The sequence below is a fragment of the Canis lupus genome, chromosome 9 (assembly GCF_003254725.2).
Source record: "Canis lupus dingo isolate Sandy chromosome 9, ASM325472v2, whole genome shotgun sequence".
In the NCBI taxonomy this organism is placed as follows: Eukaryota; Metazoa; Chordata; class Mammalia; order Carnivora; family Canidae; genus Canis; species Canis lupus.
In genome coordinates this window covers 15,941,495-15,961,454 of record NC_064251.1, presented here as the reverse complement: position 1 = coordinate 15,961,454, position 19,960 = coordinate 15,941,495, and the positions used below count along the sequence as shown (strand labels likewise).

The window sequence follows — 19,960 nt, the reverse complement described above, 5'->3', positions numbered from 1 at the left end:
CTGCATCAGGCTCCCTGCATGGAGCCTGCTTCTCCCTGTGCCTATATCTCTGCCTCTCTCTGTGTGTGTCTCTCATGAATAAATAAATAAAATCTTTAAAAAAAAAAAAAAAAAGAAATAATCAGAGGTGGGTATGGTGTGGGAAAGCTGGAATGGATTCCTTGAAAAAATGGCAAGTCTCTAGGAAAGGAGTGAGTAGATAGGACTGCAGGGGCTGAAACCCCCTAGTTTGACGTTTATACTCCCACCATTGCTTCTGGTGGCTGTGGGTCATTCAAATTCTGGTGCTAAAACCACTTCAAGACCAATTCTCCCCTGAGCAAGTCTCCAGCTTTTTTTTTTTTTTTAAGATTTTATTTATTCATTCATTCATGAGAGACACAGAGAGAGAGGCAGAGATATAAGCAGAGGGAGAGGCAGGCTCCCTGCAGGGAGCCCTATACGGAACTCCATCCCAGGACCCCAGGATCACTCCCTGAGCCAAAGGCAGACAGACGCTCAACCACTGAGCCACCCAGGCATCCTGCAAGTCTCCAGCTTTAACATGCTGTCTGATTTTAACTATTGAATAGTCCAAGGTGTTTTTATTTTTTCTTTAATATATAATTTGATTACTGAAATGCATCTTATGTCCTTGTTCTGAGCCTTAGATTTCTGTTGCAGGAGATGGGAAGGTGAATTTCTCAGACTTTATAAAGGTGCTAACAGATAAGAACCTCTTCCTTAAAGCTGTGGGTAAGTAGAGATATTACTGAACAGATGGTGGTTGGGTGGCTGCAATTCACTGCATAGTAACCATTATTCATTTAGGCCTCAGATCAGGAGACAAGTGAGGAAGGCATATTCTGGGATGAGATTTACTGTCTTACTGCTTCTCCAAAACAATATTTGCTAAGCAAATTGATACAAGTTTAGAATTCTAACTTAAATGTGTCAAGTCCTTCTGCAGGAGACACTGCTTTTTGCCCTCCAATGCAAACACTTAGAATAGTGTAGAAAAATTCAGTCACCTTTTATAATATTCTTTACCAAATGCATGTGCCACTTTGGGAGGTACTCTCTTTACAAATGATTTTTTTTTTTTTTTTTTAGAAAAAGAAAAATGCTCTCTCTCATGCAAATTTGGGGTATAGACCATTCACTATTCCAAAAATATCCTCCTTATCCTGATGAAGTCCGCCCTCAGTACAAGGACTGGAGAGTCAGCTGGAGGTTAAAGAGCATATTCTCACACAAGGTCATAAATGAGGTGGAGGTGTCCTTAACATACTGTTATTAGTCCTCTGAGGATTTGTTTATGAGTTTAACAGTCTGCATGGGAAAACTAACTACAATTTGTGTCATGTTTTCTAGGATAAATATATTCCAAATTCCAAATACTGTATATGGTTTTGAAAATACATTCATTCATAGGCAGTGAACTGTCCTTAAAAGAGGCAGAAGCTACTGCTTCAAGTACTACTGTAATAATGAGGGTTTGCCTGCAAGCCTGAGATATGTTTATCAGCAATTCCTTTACCCAGAAGAACAAGACAATAGTCCTTAATGCATAAGTCGTGTTTATGTTAAATGTATTAACTTATAAGTCAATATTTATTTAGAAGTCATGGAACTAAAGTATTTTTTAATGATTAATCAGTCTATTCAGTAATCAAAATGACCTTTCTACCAAATGAAATGGATTTTGAATGTTTTTCTATAATTTTCTAGTACCTGGATTAGTATTAATATTGTAAATAAAATAAAAAGACTGTAAAAGGCTTATTACTTCTTTGGATAGATATTTTTTCAGAAGGCATTTTGAATTTTTTCCCCTTCATAGTTCCAGAAAAGGAGAAATGTTTAGATTTAGCTGGCAACCCAGGGATCCTGTTGTTTGAAATACTATCAAAGCTTGTAGAGACTTCAGCTTTACCAAGAAAGGCTATAATGGAAATAGTAAGGTAAGTGGCAAAGAAGGATAAAATCAGCCTTCATAGAAGCACTTATGAAGATATTTACAAAGCAGTCACATCTGATTAACATCCTAGTCCACAGGGTATGCTCCAAAACAAAGGAGAAGGGGTCTGTGGCAATGCTCACATGCCACATGAGACCTATTCCTTCATCCCCACTCTACTAACTCCGAAATCACAAGATGGACCTCAGACCATCTCAGGGCCTACTGAAGGCATAAGATGGCCAAAAAAGTTCAGACTCTCCTACCCTAGGCTATAGAATCCAAGAAGAGTAAGACTTTTCCAGGGATGACTTTGGGTGGCCTTGGAAATCTAGTTTGGAAGATGTTCCCATTCATGCTGGAACTACCAGGGGCTCCCAAGAGATCTTTTGACTCTGGATTAATGTAGAGCGATTCCAGACCTCCCAAAGTAGCCTTTGGATTGTAGCTGAGCCAGAACTGGACTTGCAAATAGAGGATGAGGAAACATTCTCACACCCAAATGTGCTTTATTCCAGTAAATACCACTAAAGATAAATTTCCTCAATCTATTTTCATCATTGTATTATAGATATTTAATATTGCTGTTATCAGTCCTTTTAGCTCATACTCTTTCAAAGCATCCTGCTTTCCCTCTTAGACTTAAAAATACAGAATGTTTTCAGAATCTTCAATGGGTAATCTCTCTATGCTATCCTATATCTGTCAGATATAGAATCAAAGGGTACATAAAATTCTACTCTTTATTCCGATTCAAAGGCATTTATTAAATGCCTGCTATTGGTACACAAATTTGGCACATTGCTTAACTTCTCAGCCTTGGTTTCCTCACCTATAAAATGGAAACAACAATAATAATACCTACCTTACAATAATAAAACTAAAAATACCTACTTTATAGGACAGTTGTGGGGATATGTGATAATGCAGGTGAAGTGGTTCAATAAATATTCCTAGAGCTCAATAAATATTATTATTTTGTGGAGGTAGCTAGAATAGTCATAGAACATATATATTATTTATTTTAATCCTCACCTCCTTAATGGATACTATTATCCTCATTTTAAAATGAAAAACCTGAAGTACAGGTAGTTAAGTAACTTGCCCAAGGAGCAATGGTGCCTGGATTTTAGCACAGTCTAATTCTAGAACCCATGCTCTTATCCATTCCCCTAGACTGCCTTTCACACCCAGTAGTGCTCAGGAAATCTTAGCTAGTGTTTTTATTATGACAAAGATTTTGGCTGTTACTTATCATAAACCTGGTTTCTAAGGAAATCAAGTGTTTAATACATAGCATTTGCATGTAAGGAACTTAAAATATAAATTGAGAGAAAAGCCATAAGTATGTAGATAACTAAATATGCAGATGTGAAGTGACACAAAATATAACACATAATTAATTGTCAAATGAGTGGCAAAGAATCATTCATTCCTGAGAAAGCTGATCTTGAGTTGGTTAATCCTAGATTTTTATAGGTATGCCCATAGTTGATTATAGCATTTATTGAGCATAGCATGCTGAGTGTGCACTTTACATGCATTAGCTTTTTTGTGGATTACTGTCTCCTCCCCACCTCCATGACTTGCCCACTCCACCATCTATTCTCAGCACGCCCTCTGCCTACCTGATGTCTTGACACATACAGCAACAAATGGTCCTTTTTTCTTTTTTTTTTTTTTTACAAATGATCCTTTTAAAACATTATCAGATCATGTTGCTTCTCTGCTCAAAACCTTCAAAACTCTCCATTCCCCTCAGAGTACAAGCCTCACACTCTACATGACTTACTGGCCCTCTAGATTATCTGCACTCACCTCTGAACTCTTTGACTTCATCTCCTGTTACTCTGTTCAACCCATGCTGGCCTCCTTGCTGTCTCAAATAGACCAGACATGCTCCCACCTCCAGGCTTTTGCACTTGCTGATCCCCCTATCTGGAATGCTCTTTGCCCAGATATCCACATGAGTCACTATCTCCCCACCTCCAGGTCTTTGTTCAAATACTGTCATATAGTAGGGACTTCTCTGTCCCCCCATCTAAAATTCAGCCCTCCTACCACTCCCTGTCTCCCTTTCTCTTTTTTTCACACTATCACCTTCTAGTATAGTATATAATTTACTTATTTATTTTGTTATGTATTTTCTCATGCTGCTCTCCATGAGAACAGGGATTATTTTTGTCTGTTTTATTCACTGTTATATCCTTAGTGTCTAGAAAAAATTATTTACACTCAATAGCCCTCTGTTGAATGACCTCATTTAATCACTACTTCAACCATGTGAGGTAGGCTCCAACACCCATTTGACAGGCAAGGAGAACATGGCGTAGAGAAGATCAGGCTGTATACCTAGCCCAGATCCCTCTCTAGGGTTCCATCTGCTTACTGGGCAGTCCCATAGGTACCTCAAACTCAAAATGTCAAAACCTAATTCATCTCCCTCACCCAACCCCACTTCTACTAGTTCTTCCACTTGGCTTTCAAATGTCAGTGAGTGACTCCACTGTCTCACTGTGTTTATCCAATTGCCAAAGACCCAGCATCCTCCTCAGCTGCTGCTGCTGCTCTGTCAATCCCCACATCCAACCAATCATGAAATCCTATTTGACCTCCTAAACCTACCTCTTAACTGTGCACTTCTCTCTATCCCCATGGTGGGGAGGGGGTGAGGAAAAAAGCAAAGGACTGAGGACAGAACCATGAGCAATTCCCATACTTATGGAATGGAAAGAAAAAGAGAAGTCAGCAAACGAAATATGAGTCAAAACATTAGTCATCATGAAGGGAACCATGACAGTGTGAAGTCAAAGAAGCCAGAGCCACAGAGAAATCCAAACCAGGATAGACTTTCCCCCAGTATTAAATGCTAAAGTGAGGCCAGATGAAGTCAGAACTAAATGGGTAGAGTTAGATCTGACAGTTAAGATGGTAGTTAAGAAATCATAAGGGAGGGGCACCTGGGTGGCTCAATTAGCTAAGTGTCTCCCTTCAGCTCAGGTCATGACCCCAGGGTCCTGGGATGGAGCCTCAGGTTGGGCTCCCTACTCATTGGGGAATCTGCTTATCCCTCTCCCTTTGCCCCTCCCCCTGCTTGCTCTCTCTCTCTCTCTCTCTCTCTCAGTAAAATCTTCAAGAAAATAAACTTTAAAAAAAAAAAAGAATTTTAGAGGGCATAAACCCACAAAAAAAGGGAAAACACTGGACAAGAGATATCAACATAATTTGGGAAACTGAAAGGAAATGGATGACTGTTTACCCGCTGGTAAACTCAGAACAAGTTGACACCTGAACACCTGCTGTGGAGAAGGTCAAGAAGCCAGTTCTCATCATAGAACACCTGACAGGCTCAGGAACTGAGGCACCAACAACCTCTGAAAGTAGGGAGCAGGAGAATCCTGAAACAGAAAGACTGGTTAAAAGTAACATGAGAAGCAGGTTGACCCTTAGATTCTTTTCCCTAACCCCACACAACCAAGGGACTGCCCTGACAATTACCTTTCTGAAGAAGATATACCAGAAGTATTGTTTGGACTCGGGGATATCAGACATAACTAAGTATGAAGGTATCAGAGTGGAAACCCAGAATTATGTGAAAGTCCACTTATTGAATGATGAGGCCCCCCGCCCCACCAGTCACCTTCCCCTTCCCTAGGTCCCAATGTGCTGACAGCTAGATTCATACCACTCAATTAAAATATCAGACAATCCCTCACCAGGGTAACTGACTAGCCAAGAGAGCAAAACCCATGGATAATCACAATTAAAAGGCCTCTTAAGGGCATCTGGGTGGCTCAGTCTGTTAAGCCTCTGCCTTCTGCTCAGGTCATGATCTTGGGAGTCTCAGGATCAAGCTTCTGCATCAGGCTCCCCGCTCAGTGGAGAGTCTGCTTCTCCCTCTGCCCCTTACCCCGCTCAAGCTCTCTTGGTCTCACTCAGTCTCTCTCAAATAAATAAAATCTTTTTTTAAATCTCTTTAATTGGGCTCCACCCAATTAGCTGACAGTGAAGTTCCCACTCAATACAACCCACCATACCAAAAAGCTTCTAATTGGTCTTAAAGAATGTTTACTCTCACTTTTAAATATGAATAGGCATCCAGGAACCAAAAGGGATTTCAGGAAAATCTGTGTTATTAAAGAAAGATTGCAAAAGGAAATAAGGGAAGAAGAAGGGAAGGAAGCCACTAGTTATAAATACAACATGGTATGTAACCGGTGAGCAAAGATTAGTGTGTCAGGGAAGGGGAGAATATAGACTGCAGCAGTGTTCTCAAATTCTAGCACACATCAGATCATCTGGAGTGATTGTTTCAACATTGCTGGATCCTAGGGTTTCTGATTCAATAGATTTATGTGAGGATCAAGAATTTGTATTTTGAGGGGTCAGTTTCTTATTTTGGCTCGGTTAAGCTGCTGCCTTTGGCTCAGGTCATGATTCCAGGGTCCTGGGATGGAGCTCCATGTCGGGCTCCTATTTAGCAGGAAGTCTGCTTCTCCTCCCTCTGCCACTCGCTCGCCGTGCTTGTCCTCTCTGTCTAATAAATAAATAAAATGTTAAAAAAAAAAATTTGCACTTCTGGCAAGTCTCCAGTGCTGCCGATGCTGCTGGCCTGCAAACCACACTCAGACCTGTAGAGTATACAGAGGATACTTGGAGGGAAAGAAAAGGTGAACCTTGAAGGACCTGGTAGGAATTAAATTACACTAAGTGTTAATATGTTTTCAGAGAAGAGTGAAAGCACTGGGGATGGTTGGTTTCAAGGACAGGGAAGGAATTATCTGATTATAAGCCAACCCTAGGAATTCCTGGGTGGCTCAGTAGATTAGACATCCAACTCTTGATTTTGGCTCAGATCATGATCTCAGAGTCATGGGATGGAGGCTTGTGTTGGGCTCTGCTCTCAGCAGAGAGTCTGCTTGAATTCTCCCTCTCCCACTGTTCCTCCCCCACTCGTGCTTCCTCTCACTTTCTTTCTCTCTCAAATAATCTTTTTTTAAAAAATAAATAAATAATCCAGGCTTCAATCAGAATGCTATTGGCACATCTACCAAACCACTGCTGCAGTTCCAAAGTTTAGAATGAGTTCTTTCCCTCTTTCTGAGAAGAGAAGAGAAAAAAAAGTTGCCTGTCATCATCTCAGATCCCATTGTTATAAAAGAAAAACCTGTCTACATAATGATGAGAAACCAAGGTGTTATATTTTGTCCTCTGGGACATTAAGAAGTGATGCTCCTCTGCCCAGCATGCTGAGAAGTGTGAGGTCTTCCACATTCATACTGAAGCCCCACTACACCAAGTCAGTAAGAAACAAGTCCTTCCCTCTCAGCAGCCAGGTCTCTACCACAGCTGCAAAGGAAATCCACCATTCTAGCTACAAGAAGGAATCTGATCTACCATTAATATTTAAGGCATGCATGTCTGTACATCAGATGTTACCTTTGGGGATGTTTGTGCTATGAATGAGAGTCCTTTAGCATACATAGCCTGATGTAATTTTAGAATTTATAACATAAATGAATACCAATAGATCTACTAGATCTGTTTATACACATGTTCATACACATACACACACACAACTGCAAAGAAATGTAATCAGTAGTGATTTACCAAATAGTAAAATTACAGGTGATATTTTCTTTTTTATACTTTTATTTTTCAAACTCTATGCAATAAGGATTTCTTTTAACTAAAAGTTACATTTTAAACTCAACATAAAGTAATATAATCATAGGTATGTTTAATATTTGCATTCAAGCTGGTACCACTTAAGGTTTTGTCAATGATCACAATCAATAGATATTTTTCTAGACAGGACTGAGGAGTTTGGGGCAGAGGAAGGAAACTAAAGCCCAGAGACTAGAAATATAAACTAGCCAAATAGCCTGTGCAAAGTATTAATAGATATTCTATAAATGTCACAGAAATAAGCATTTAATAATATTGAACAAATATGCAAATTAACTTTAAAATAAATGTATTCATCATGCAACTTGCAACTGGACTTTTTTTTTTCTTTTTGTCTAACAGACACTTTTTCAGTAGGACTATACAGCACTTTTTATTCTTTTATGGATTAATTTTTTTTTTAGCTATTTCCAAAGAAAATTCCAGGAAACCACATCAGGAATGTCGTGGAGCCCCTACACTACGGGTTATGGAAAAAGGAGATTTAAACTAGATATATGCACACCTCCAAGTTCAAGCACAGCTGCCTTTGCAAATGCTGCCCGGATTGCAATAATGAGAGAAAAGGATTTACTTAAATTTCTTGAAGAGCTCAAGAGTAAGAACCATTTGTCCTCTCCCATTGTTGTAAAGGACTTATTTGTACATTACTAGTCAGAAATAAATAGTAGAGGCCAAGTACTATAAAAGCAGAACCACAGTCTATTCTGAGTGACAGATATCATTTGAAAACAAATCTACATCCTCACCTGAGTCCTCCTGATACAAGTGAAGCCTAGAGTCTGGATGAAGCCTAGATTCTGTGGATGGGGAGGGAGGTCAAAAGAGTGAAAACAGGGGTCATGGCCACTGAGAAGACTAGACACAGAGCAAAACAGGCACTGCATGCATGTCTTTTATGTAAATTTATTCCTACACTGTTCATAATACCATTTTTGTTTTTATCTTTTAAGGGTGCAATCCTCCTTCAGGTAGCCCATATTCAAAAATACCCGTCTTTCCATTGTTTCCTAATGTGGACGGGGTGGTGATGGGAAAGCCATTCAAAGACATACAGAAATTAGAAATGCTAAGGAAAAGAGAGCCGCTGAACTTCTTTGAGAACTATTTTTTCCATAAAAGGGATTGGAAAACACAGGTAAGATTTTGGTTATGTCACATTAGTTAATTTAAATACTTAGGTTTTCAAGTCCTAATTTAACAGAAGAACATCTTTTATGAGATTTTTGGTTTTCATTTATTTTTTTTTTAATTTTTTGTATTGGAGTTCAATTTGCCAACATATAGCATAACACCTGGTGCTCCTCCCTCCAAGTGCCCCCCTCATTGCCCGTCACCCAGTCACCCCAACCCATTTTTAATGACATTTTCAGTCATTATATTTCAAGATTTCTATTTATTCATGAGAGACACATAGAGAGAGGCAGAGACATAGGCAAAGACACAGGCAGATGAAGAAGCAGGCTCTCTGCAAGGAGCCTGATGTGGGACTCAATCCCAGGACCCCAGATCACAACCTGAGCTGAAGGCAGACACTCAACCACTGAGCCACCAAGGTGCCCCTTAGTCATTATATTTCAAACCAGATTCCATAGCTGTGCTCCTAAATTTAAGCCCAGGTACAAATATTTCATTTAATTTCAACAAATAGTTAAACTTAATGAAAACTACCTTACACTTGGGGATAGAGGTGAGGAGTATAAGAATAACAATAAAAAGCTCCTTAAATCCTACCTATGCCTGCTCTCCCTTCAACTTAGTGGCCAGAAGCTGCATTTGGGGCTCCCTCAACTGGCTCTAGATCATGGTTGGGCCAGACACCATGGGATGAGAGAACCAGATCCTCAACTGAGTGGAATGATGCTGTGACAGAGGCGCCAGCCTGCCCTTGGACTAGAACTCTACTTATAGTCCAGCTACATCTTCTGGCCTCCTTCAAGCTCTGAGTTTTAAGCTGTCAGGCCACCATGCCTTGGTTTCTAGAAATTCTCTGAGGAAGCTCTGGGCTTACTCCTGGTTTATGACAGGCCTCCCAGCCTGCAAAACAACATCAAGATTTGACTGGAGACCAGCCCACCGTGTGAGGCATCTCCGGGTTCCAGAAGTCCACGTGGTGTTCACATTACAATAGAACCTCTTAGAAGAATAATTAATTAATTAATTAATTAAAAAGAACCTCTTAGAAGGCCTTCCAGGCATAGGGTTTAAGAGTCTCCAAGGCTGGAATGAGGGTGTAATGGGGAGTTGCTAATCAGCAGGCATACAATCTCAGTTATGCAAGATGAATAATTCTAGAGATATGCTGTACAACACTGTGCCTGTAATTAACAAAATGTACACCAAAAAATGTGTTAAGAGCATAGATTTCATGTTAAGTATTCTTACCACAGTAAAATAAAAAATTTTTAAAGATTCTAGAAGAAAACAACAGGTGTTGGCAAGGATATAGAGAAAAGGGAAAGCTCATACACACACCCACACCCACACCCCCCCACACACACATATATGCATAATGGAATATTGCTCAGTCATAAAAAAGAATGAAATCTTGCCATTTGGGGGCAGCCCGGGTAGCTCAGCGGTTTGGTGCTGCCTTCAGTCCAGGTTGAGATCCTGGAGACCCAGGATCGAGTCCCATGTCAGGCTTCCTGCATGAAGCCTGCCTCTCCCTCTGCCTGTGTCTCTATGTCTCTTATGAATAAATAAATAAAATCTTTTAAAAAAAATCTTGCCATTATGCAACAATGTGGATGGAGCTAGAATGTATTATGCTAAGGAAAAGAAGTCAGTCAGAGAAAGACAAATACCATATGATTTCACTTATATGTGGAATTTAAGAAACAAAGGGAAAAAAATAAGAGAGAAGAAACAGACTCTTAACTCTAAAGAACAAACAGATGGTAACCAGAAGGGGATGGGTAGGAGGATACGTTAAATAGGTGATGGGGATTAAGGAGGGCACTTGTGATGAGCACCAGGTGTTGCATGCAAGTGTTAAATCACTATATTGAACACATGAAACTGATATTACTGTATGTTAACTAACCAAAATTTGAATAAAAACTTTTTAAAAAATAAAGACTCTTGGAACGCCTGGGTGGTGCAGCAGTTGGGCAGCTACCTTCAGCTCAGGTCGTGATCCCAGGATCTGGGATCAAGTTCCATGTCGGGCTCTCTGTGGCAAGCCTGCTTCTCCTTCTGCCTGTGTCTCTGCCCCCGCCCCCTCTGTGTGTGTGTGTGTGTGTGTGTGTGTGTGTGTGTGTCTCATGAATAAATAAATAAATCTTTTTAAAAAAATAAAAAATACTATAGAGGAGTATCACAGTAGCAGACTTGATCTTTATCTCTGCAGATGAACTCATCATATCCACAGGCAGATATTACGGACAAGTTGGACATTAGGGAAACTTTATTCCCCTTTAAATTTATTTCCCGGGATCCCTGGGTGGCGCAGCGGTTTAGCACCTGCCTTTGGCCCAGGGCGCGATCCTGGAGACCCAGGATCGAATCCCACGTCGGGCTCCTGGTGCATGGAGCCTGCTTCTCCCTCTGCCTATGTCTCTGCCTCTCTCTCTCTCTCTCTCTCTCTCTCTGTGACTATCATAAATTTTAAAAAATGATATAAATTTATTTCCCAACACTAAGCTCTCCACCTGTGATCCTTATCTGTTTACTGTCAATCTCTTCAGAATATAAGGGTCATTTAGGCAAGTACTTTCTTTCTTTCACAATCCCTATCACCTAGAACAGAACCTGGCCCATAGGAGACTAAATATCTTTTGGATGAAAGGAAAATATAATACAAAACCTTTATTCATTGAAAGCAAGATTGTCTCTAATCATATCAGCAGAGAAAGTGTCAATAGCTTCCTAAATGGTCCCCTTTTTTTATTTTTATTTTTTATTATTATTTTTTTATGATAGTCACAGAGAGAGAGAGAGAGAGAGAGAGAGGCAGAAACAGGCTCCATGCCCCAGGAGCCCGATGTGGGACTCGATCCCGGGTCTCCAGGATCGCGCCCTGGGCCAAAGGCAGGCGCCAAACCGCTGCACCACCCAGGGATCCCCTAAATGGTCCCCTTTTATCTTTGTTCTCTGCAGTCTATTCTCAACACTGCAACCAAAGTGGCTCCACTAAAATCAACTCAAAACTTTCCAAAGGCTTTTCATATCATTCAGAGTAAAAGCCAAAATCTTTACTATAACTCACAGAATCCTACACAATCTAAGCCTGAGACTTCCAATAATGGTAGCCACAGTGGTTATTTAAATTTAAAGAATTGGGCAGCCCTGGTGGCTCAGCGGTTTGGTGCTGCCTTCAGCCCAGGACCTGATCCTGGGGACCTGGGATCGAGTCCCATGTGGGCTCACTGCATGGAGCCTACTTCTCCCTCTGCCTGTGTGTGTCTCTGCCTCTCTCTCTCAGAAATAAATAAAATATTTTTAAAATGTTTTAAAAAAATAAATTTAAAGAATCACCTGGGTGGCCCAGGAGGTTAAGCGTCTCCTGATTTTGGCTCAGGTCATGATCTGAGAGTCCTGGGATGGAGCCCTGCAACTGGCTGTCCGCTCAGCAAGAGGTCTGCTTGCTCTCCATCTGCCCTCCCCACCCTACACTCTCTCTTTCTCTCTCTCTCTCTCTCTCTCTCTCTCTCTCTCTCAGTAAATAAATCTTTTTTAAAAAAAGAGAAAGAGGGGCAGCCCTGGTGGCGCAGCAGTTTAGCGCCGCCTGCAGCCCAGGGTGTGATCCTGGAGACCTGGGATCGAGTCCCATGTCGGGCTTCCTGCATGGAGCCTGCTTCTTCCTCTGCCTCTCTCTCTCTGAATGAATAAATAAATAAATCTTTTAAAAAAATAATAAAAAAGGAGAAAGAAAAAAGAATTACTGGTTTGGGGAGTACTAATCAACAAGAACTAAAATACCATACACCACAGTGACAAGGGAGATGAGGAGGGTTGTATTCAGAATTAAAGTTTTCCAAGTTCATTTTATTGTTTGAGTAGAGACTTAGGATATTGGCCAAATCTATATTTCATTAAAGTTATAATAAGTGTTTAAAATGTGAGGATAATCAGTAAAATGAATCATGAATAATTTAATGAATAATTATTAAAACAAGTAACTGTCAAATAGAAGGGGGAAAGAACAAGAAAAAAAGGGAAAACATGGAATAATAGAAAGTACAAAACAAAATAGGCAGAAAAATCCAAATATATAAGCAATCACAATAAAAGATAAAATATACTAGTTTTTTAAAAAGTATTAAAAAGGGAAAAACAAACAATGGATCATCTTTCAAAGTCTAAAAGGATACTAAGACTGATTTTTAATAATTTTCAGACATATATTCTTTAAAGGAGACACACCTAAAATATAACACAGAAAGTTTGAAAGTAAAAGGACAGAAAAAGATACATCAGGCAAATACAAATCAAAGTGAGCCAGTATCAATCTATTAATATGGGGAAAGTAAAATTTAAGGAAAACATAACTAAAGATAAAGATGATATTTAATTTTTTAACTCATCAGGAAGATATATAACTATCCTGAATGTGTATGCACCTAGCAAATTGACAGATAAGGTGACAGTTAACAGAATTGTAAGGATTAGACTTTTTAAAGGCATTATGCATGCTAAGAAGGTGAATAAGTAAATCCATAGTCACAATGGGAAATATTTATCATGCATCTCCAGAAACATAAAGCAAACATAAAAAACACAAAATCTTTTATTTAAAAAATTAAAAAAGGAAATCAACTGATTTTACAAAAAAAAAATGTTATCTGTTTAAGGAAAAGAGATATGGAACATTGCAGAATCAGAATCTAGGAAAAGTTGTTTCAGGACAGGGGGAGCTTGAATACATTAGTAGCTGGGAAGAAGGGCCCTGAGAGTCATGATTCTCCTTTAAAAAAAAAATTATTTATTTATTCATGAGAGACAGAGAGAGAGAGAGAGAGGAAGAGGGAGAAGCAGGCTCTGTGCAGGGAGCCTGATGTGGAACTCTGTCCCAGGACCCCGGGATAACAGCCTGAGCCGAAGGCAGACACTTAACAGCTGAGCCACCCAGGCGTCCCGAGCCGTGATTCTCAATCCTGGCTGCACAACAGAACTACCAAGGAGAGCCTTGAACAACCCTGTGTTCAGGCCACAACCCTATCCAATTAGAGCTGGGGATGGGGCTTAGGCTTCAGTATTTTTAGAAGTTCCAACATGCAGCCAAAGCTGGCAACCACTGCCCAAGGAAGAGAAACTGAAGATGGAAGAGGGGGCAGGACTAGCTACAGAATTTGTGGAGCCAGGGGCAAAATGGAAATTTAGGGCCCCTTCTCCAAAAATTACTAAGAATTTAAAGACAGCAACAGCAGAGCAATAAACCAAATTCAGGGATCTTCAAAGCGCATAGTCCTATGGGATTGAACAGGTCACACACCCATGAAGCCAGCCATGGAACAAGGAAAATCTAAGGGAAATGGTCCAGGAGGGAAATTAATAAAGATACTGGGGCCTTGGAAATCAGAAAAAAACTCTTACATATAAGAGGCAAGGGCAGAGGGGTACCTGGGTGGCTCAGTTGGCTAAACATCTGCCTTCAGCTCAGGTATGATCCCCTGGGTCCTGGAATCAAGTGCTATGTTGGACTCTCTGCTCAGTGGGGAATCTGCTTCTCTCTCTCCCTTTGCTCCTCCCACTCCCCCGAGCTTGCACACTTCCTCTGTGTCTCTCTCTCAAATAAATAAGATCTTTTAAAAAGAAGAAGCAACAGGGCAGCAGGGCAACCTGGGTGGCTCAGTGGTTTAGCGCCTGCCTTCCCCCCAGGGCGTAATCCTGGAGTCCTGGGATCGAGTCCCACATCAGGCTCCCTGCATGGAGCCTGCTCCTCCTGCCTGTGTCTCTGCCTCTCTCTCTCTCTCTCTCAAGAAAAAATAAATAAAATCTTAAAAAAGAAGAAGAAGAAGAAGAAGCAACAGCAAAGAGGAAAAATCAGGCAACACAATGGAGAAATCCTAAGGTGCAAAAAAGAGTTAAAAGAATTAATGTTATCTAGTCCTGGTGAGACGATCATTAGCTGAGGGAGTGTGCAGATCTGGTTTTCCAGCAGCCACTAGGAGGACAGCTATGAATGTCTATAAGAGGGTTAAGAGCATTCAATGAAGAAAAGTAATGTCAAGCAGTCCCAAGGGCCTGGATGAGACTGGGTACTACACGTTTTCAAAGAAAGCAATCTGGGGCGCCTGGCTGGCTCAGTTAGTAGAGCATACAACTCTTAATCTCGGGGTTGTGAGTTCAAGCCCCACATTGGATGTAGAGATTACTTAAAAATAAATCTTAAGAAAGAAAGAAAGAAAGAAAGAAAAGAAAAGAAAGAAAAAGCAAGCAAGCAATCTGCATGTTTACATGATTTCTACCAGCACTGTTCAGCAGCCCAGGAACAGGGAAAACAGCCAGTTCCCCAGTTGAAGTTTGGAAAGTAAGATGGCTTGGAAAATTTGGCCAGGACAGAGTTGGTTCCCCTCCACCCTCCATATCTATCCCACACATAAACCATCTTCTGGTCTACATATCTGAGTAAGTTTCATTATGAAAGAGAATTTGCTAAATGTTCATTTATACACAGCGCTATACCAGGAGCCCACAAAATATGGACAGGTGGCTTAGCAATAACCTTATAAATCAATACAAACCCCTTCCTAATATGATGTGTTTCTGTTTATTATGTCTTGGTTATATAATTCAACCCAAAATATATCTTTAATCTTCTTTTTTTAATGCATAAAGGCAGAAAATATAAAGCCTATCGACCCAGTCTCAGGCTATCCAAGTGACATCCTGGCTATTGACCAAATATTCAAGAAGAAGCAGAATTGGACAGTGATGGATGCAACTGCTATTAAACAGCATGTGAGTGTTCACTGTTGCATCCCTTCCCAAAATGTGTTGACAAGAATATTTTCCACTTCAATACTACAACCACACATCCCAAAGATTTTTTTTCCAGCTCTACATCTTTAAAATAAGACAAGATCATTTCTCATTGTAATGATGCTTCTTGCTCTATGATCCAATGGATTCAAATGTTAGCTGTTATAATTCATCCTGCTAATCACCCATGGAACCATACCTAGCATTGTTTCTGGGACATTTGTTTGTGTCTTGCTGGAAATAGCAACTAGTTAAAGCAGTAAACCAGCAGTTATAGTGAGCAGGTGTACTAAGGGAATCATGATTGAGTGCTATTTCTTACAGCAGCTAAAAGAAGAAGAGTTTAAGTGCACTTCCTAGGTGCCAGGCATTCGCACTCTACAAGAACTCTACAGGCACTAATTCACTTACTTATCACAACAATCCTTCCAGATGTTATCATTGTCATTTTATAGATCTGTGTAGAGAGATTGACTTGTCTAAAGGCAGAAGTAATAGAGGAAGTAATAGAGCCAGAATTATAAATATGAGGAGCTTGGCTCCTTGAATCCACACTCTTAACCATAACTCTATGCTGCCTGTCTGCTTTTGTGTCCTGACATATTAGCAACTTTTGTACTCCACAGAGACAGACTAGGGTGTTAGTATTTCATGGCACCTCCCTTCTACATTTGACACTAACGATCAAACTCTCCTCGACATTTTCTGCTTCCTTGGCCTTTTTTTTAAAAAAAAGATTTTATTTATTTATTCATAGAGATGCAGAGAGAGAGAGAGGCAGAGACACAGGCAGAGGGAGAGGCAGGCTCCATGCAGAGAGCCTGACGTGGGACTCAATCCAGGGTCTCCAGGATCACGTCCTGGGCTGCAGGCGGCGCTAAACTGCTGCACCACCGGGGCTGCCCTTCCTTGCCTTTATAATACTGCATCTTGCAACTCTGTGTCCCTTCCTCTTCCTTTTCTTACCTGAATGTTCATCCCTTAAGGCTTGGTATTTCCTTGTTTTCTAGTCCCATCCTACTGCTCTTCCTGTTATATGCACTCATCCATTCATTTGTTTAGTAGATATTTATACACTATTAACAAAGTTCTAGGGCAGCCCGGGTGGCTTAGCAGTTTAGTGCCACCTTCAGCCCAGGGGGTGATCCTGGAGACCCAGGATCGAGTTCCGAGTCAGGCTCCCTGCATGGAGCCTGCTTCTCCCTCTGCCTTTGTCTGTGCCTCTCTCTGTGTGTGTGTGTCTCTCATGAATAAATAAATAAAAATCTTAAAAAAAAAAAAAAAGGTCTAGGAGTAGGGAATACCACAGCAGGGGGGAGGGGGGCATAGTTCCTCCACTCCATGAGCTTGGAGTGAAGGTGGAAGATAAGAGAAGGAAATATACATTGGTGATATATGAGGATCAATGAAGCTACAGGTGGTCGATACTACATGCCACAAAAAGACAAAGGAGTGGGCCCAACCTCTGGTGCATATTCATGCTGAAGTACATGGAGGCTACTTATAGCCAGAGACCTCCAGCCTACAGCAGCAGCTGCCTCAAGGGCTAAGAAGCTTGAGAAAATCAGTAAGGTGGCATACCTGTAACCCAGCAGAACACTGGGGATCTCTGAGTTAAGTGAAGGAAAAGCTAGGGCAAGTATTCTTCAGATGATCTCAGTCTACCCTCAGTGTTTCAGCTGCCACCTATATACTGATAAGGTATAAGTTAAGTTTGTCACTAACCTAGACTTCTCTCCAGTACCTTTGACTCATCTCACTGCCTGATGAACATTTTGACCTCACTGTCTTAGCATATCAAACTCTATACATGTCCAATTCAAACGCATCATCTTGCATCAAACTGGCTCTTCATTGGGGATTCTGTATCTCAGGGGTTGATATCACCATCTACCCTGTCACTGAAACTAGAAGGCCAGGAGTCATCCTTAATTTATATTTTGTCCTCACTCCTCACATCCACCTATGACCAAATATGGCGATTCTTGTTCTACTGAAGATTTTTCAAATCTGTCCTCTTCATCCTCTCCCTACTGCCTTAACTGAGGCCCTCATTAGGTCTTACCTGGACGATACCCTCCAACCTCCTATCCCTCCCTCACAGCTGCTCGCCTCACCCATTCTCCACACAGCTGCTGATCTAACGTGAAGCTCTAGCTACATCCCTGTCCTTGCAGATGAATGTTTCCCTCTCCATAGTGGCAGGATTTTCAACTATATATTCTGCTCCACACACTGAGATTTGTCTTGCTTCCATCAGCAACAGTGGCTTACTACTACTACTTACACTCAGTGATTTTCACTGAGAAAAGGGCTCTCAGCCTCACTGAGATAAGCCTAAGGGCCATGACAGCAGACAACACTTTGCCCACCTTACCTTCATCATTCCCTCCCTCTCACTTTCAAAACTTGATATTTTAGCAAAACCGTGCTTGTGCCTCCTACCAACTCCAGAGGCTTATCAGCTTTGACCCTTTATTTATGCTGTCTCCTTTCCCTGGAATGGACCCCCTCAATCTGGTCAAATCCTTAAGGAACTATTTAGCATCTTCTCCCTCCCTGCCCTAGGTTGGATTGAATGCCATCCTTGGCACTCCTTTTAGAACCAGAGACTATTTCCATCCCACATTTCCTCCTTGGTTTAGTATATTGTGTTCTTAATATTGTCATAAATGTGTTATCTCATTATTCCCAAAGTGGACATTTTGATTGCCCACCAACTCCTAATTCACATGTCCTCAAGAGGTTCCACCCAATGTATAACCTCACTGATTTTCAACTAGCCTGGAAATGTAAGTCTTGAGATATCTAGAATTGTGGTTCATAAGTCAAAGATATGTTACAGTAACTACTGCAAACGTCTGTTCTCTCACTGCAGGTGAAGAGGGCTACAGATACCTATAACTTGGGAATTGCCCTTGAACACCGGAAAAACATGCTAAACCTCTGGCGGAAGATCCGAGGGGATCTGATTGGAATAGACACTAAAAATGAGTCCTTTTATGACACCTTTTCTACCTATACATGGTCCTGGAATGTTTGCCAAGAATTACTTTCACCGAAGGACTTAAAGTTATATGATGCATACATGAATAGGAATACCTACCACAACTTTGTATTCTCTTCATCCTCGGATATCAGTGAATGTGATACAGAGACAGGAAGAAAAAGAAAACGGAAAGGTTTCAAAGGGTCTCAACAATGAAATTTCTACATTTTCTAAACAGCTCACTGCAAACTACTTTTTCATAGATCTCAAAATTATGGTTTCTTGCTTTTGTCTAGTACATTCTTAGCACCTGGAAATGTTGACATCTTTTGAATTCTGACCAGTAAAAAAGTTTAAGTCATAATGTGGTTTCCGTTTCCTTCTATTTTTTTTTTTACATTTTTTAAATTTAAATTCAATTTGCCAACATTTAGTATAACACCCAGTGCTCATCCCATCAAGTGCCCTCCTTAGTGCCTATCACCCAGTTACCCCATTTCCCCACCCACCTCCCCTTCCACAACCCTTTGTTTCCCAGAGTTAGGAGTTTCTCGTGGTTTGTCTCCCTCTCTAATTTTCCCCACTAGTTCCCTTCCTTTGCCTTATAATCCCTTTCACTATTTCTTATATTCTTCATATGAGTGAAACCATATGATGATTGTCCTTCTCCATTTGACTCACTTCATTCATTCCACATTCTACATCTTCTTTATCTATTCATCTGTTGAAGAACATTGTGACTCCTTCCACAGTTTGGCTTTTGTGGACATTGCTGCTATGAACTGAGGGTTGCAGGCGTCCTGGCATTTCACTATATCAGTATCTTTGGGGTAAATCCCCAGTAGTGCAATTTTTGGGTCATAGGGTAGCTCTATTTTTAAATTCTTGAGGAACTTCCACACAGTTTTCCAGAGTGGCTGCACCAGTTCACATTCCCACCAACAGTGCAAGGGGGTCCCCCTTTCTCCCCATCCTCTCCAACATTTGTTGTTTCCTGTCTTGTTAATTTTCACCATTCTCACTGGTGTGAGGTGGTATCTCATTGTGGTTTTGATTTGTATTTCCCTGATGGCAAGTGATACGCAGCATTTTCTCATGGGCTTTTTGGCCATGTGTATGTCTTCTTTGGAGGAATTTCTGTTCAGGTCTTCTGCCCATTTCATGATTGGATTGTTTGTTTCTTTGCTGTTGAGTTTAATAAGTTCTTTATAGATCTTGGATACTAGCCCTTTATCTGATATGTCATTTGCAAATATCTTCTCCCATTCTGTAGGTTGTCTTTTAGTTTTGTTGACAGTTTCTTTTGCTGTGAAGAAGCTTTTTTATGTTGATTAAGGTCCCAATAGTTCATTTTTGCTTTTGTTTCCCTTGCCTTCATAGACGTATCTTGCAAGAAGTTGCTATAGCCAAGTTCAAAA

At 40.6% G+C, this 19,960-nt stretch overlaps 1 protein-coding gene across 14 annotated transcripts in view; it reads left to right on the top strand.

Moving 5' to 3' along the window:
- Positions 1–18,906, top strand: part of EFCAB3 (EF-hand calcium binding domain 3) — a 140,891-nt gene extending 121,985 nt beyond the window's left edge. For all 14 annotated transcript variants that reach the window (XM_049114616.1, XM_025436611.3, XM_049114615.1 and 11 more), the window contains 6 exons: positions 664–735; positions 1,823–1,943; positions 8,032–8,225; positions 8,581–8,765; positions 15,410–15,532; positions 18,432–18,906. In XM_049114616.1, coding sequence (XP_048970573.1) covers positions 664–735; positions 1,823–1,943; positions 8,032–8,225; positions 8,581–8,765; positions 15,410–15,532; positions 18,432–18,758 — 1,022 coding nt within the window. In that variant the 3' untranslated portion in view covers positions 18,759–18,906. The remainder of the gene's footprint in view (positions 1–663; positions 736–1,822; positions 1,944–8,031; positions 8,226–8,580; positions 8,766–15,409; positions 15,533–18,431) is intronic.
- Positions 18,907–19,960: the final 1,054 nt, after the last annotated feature.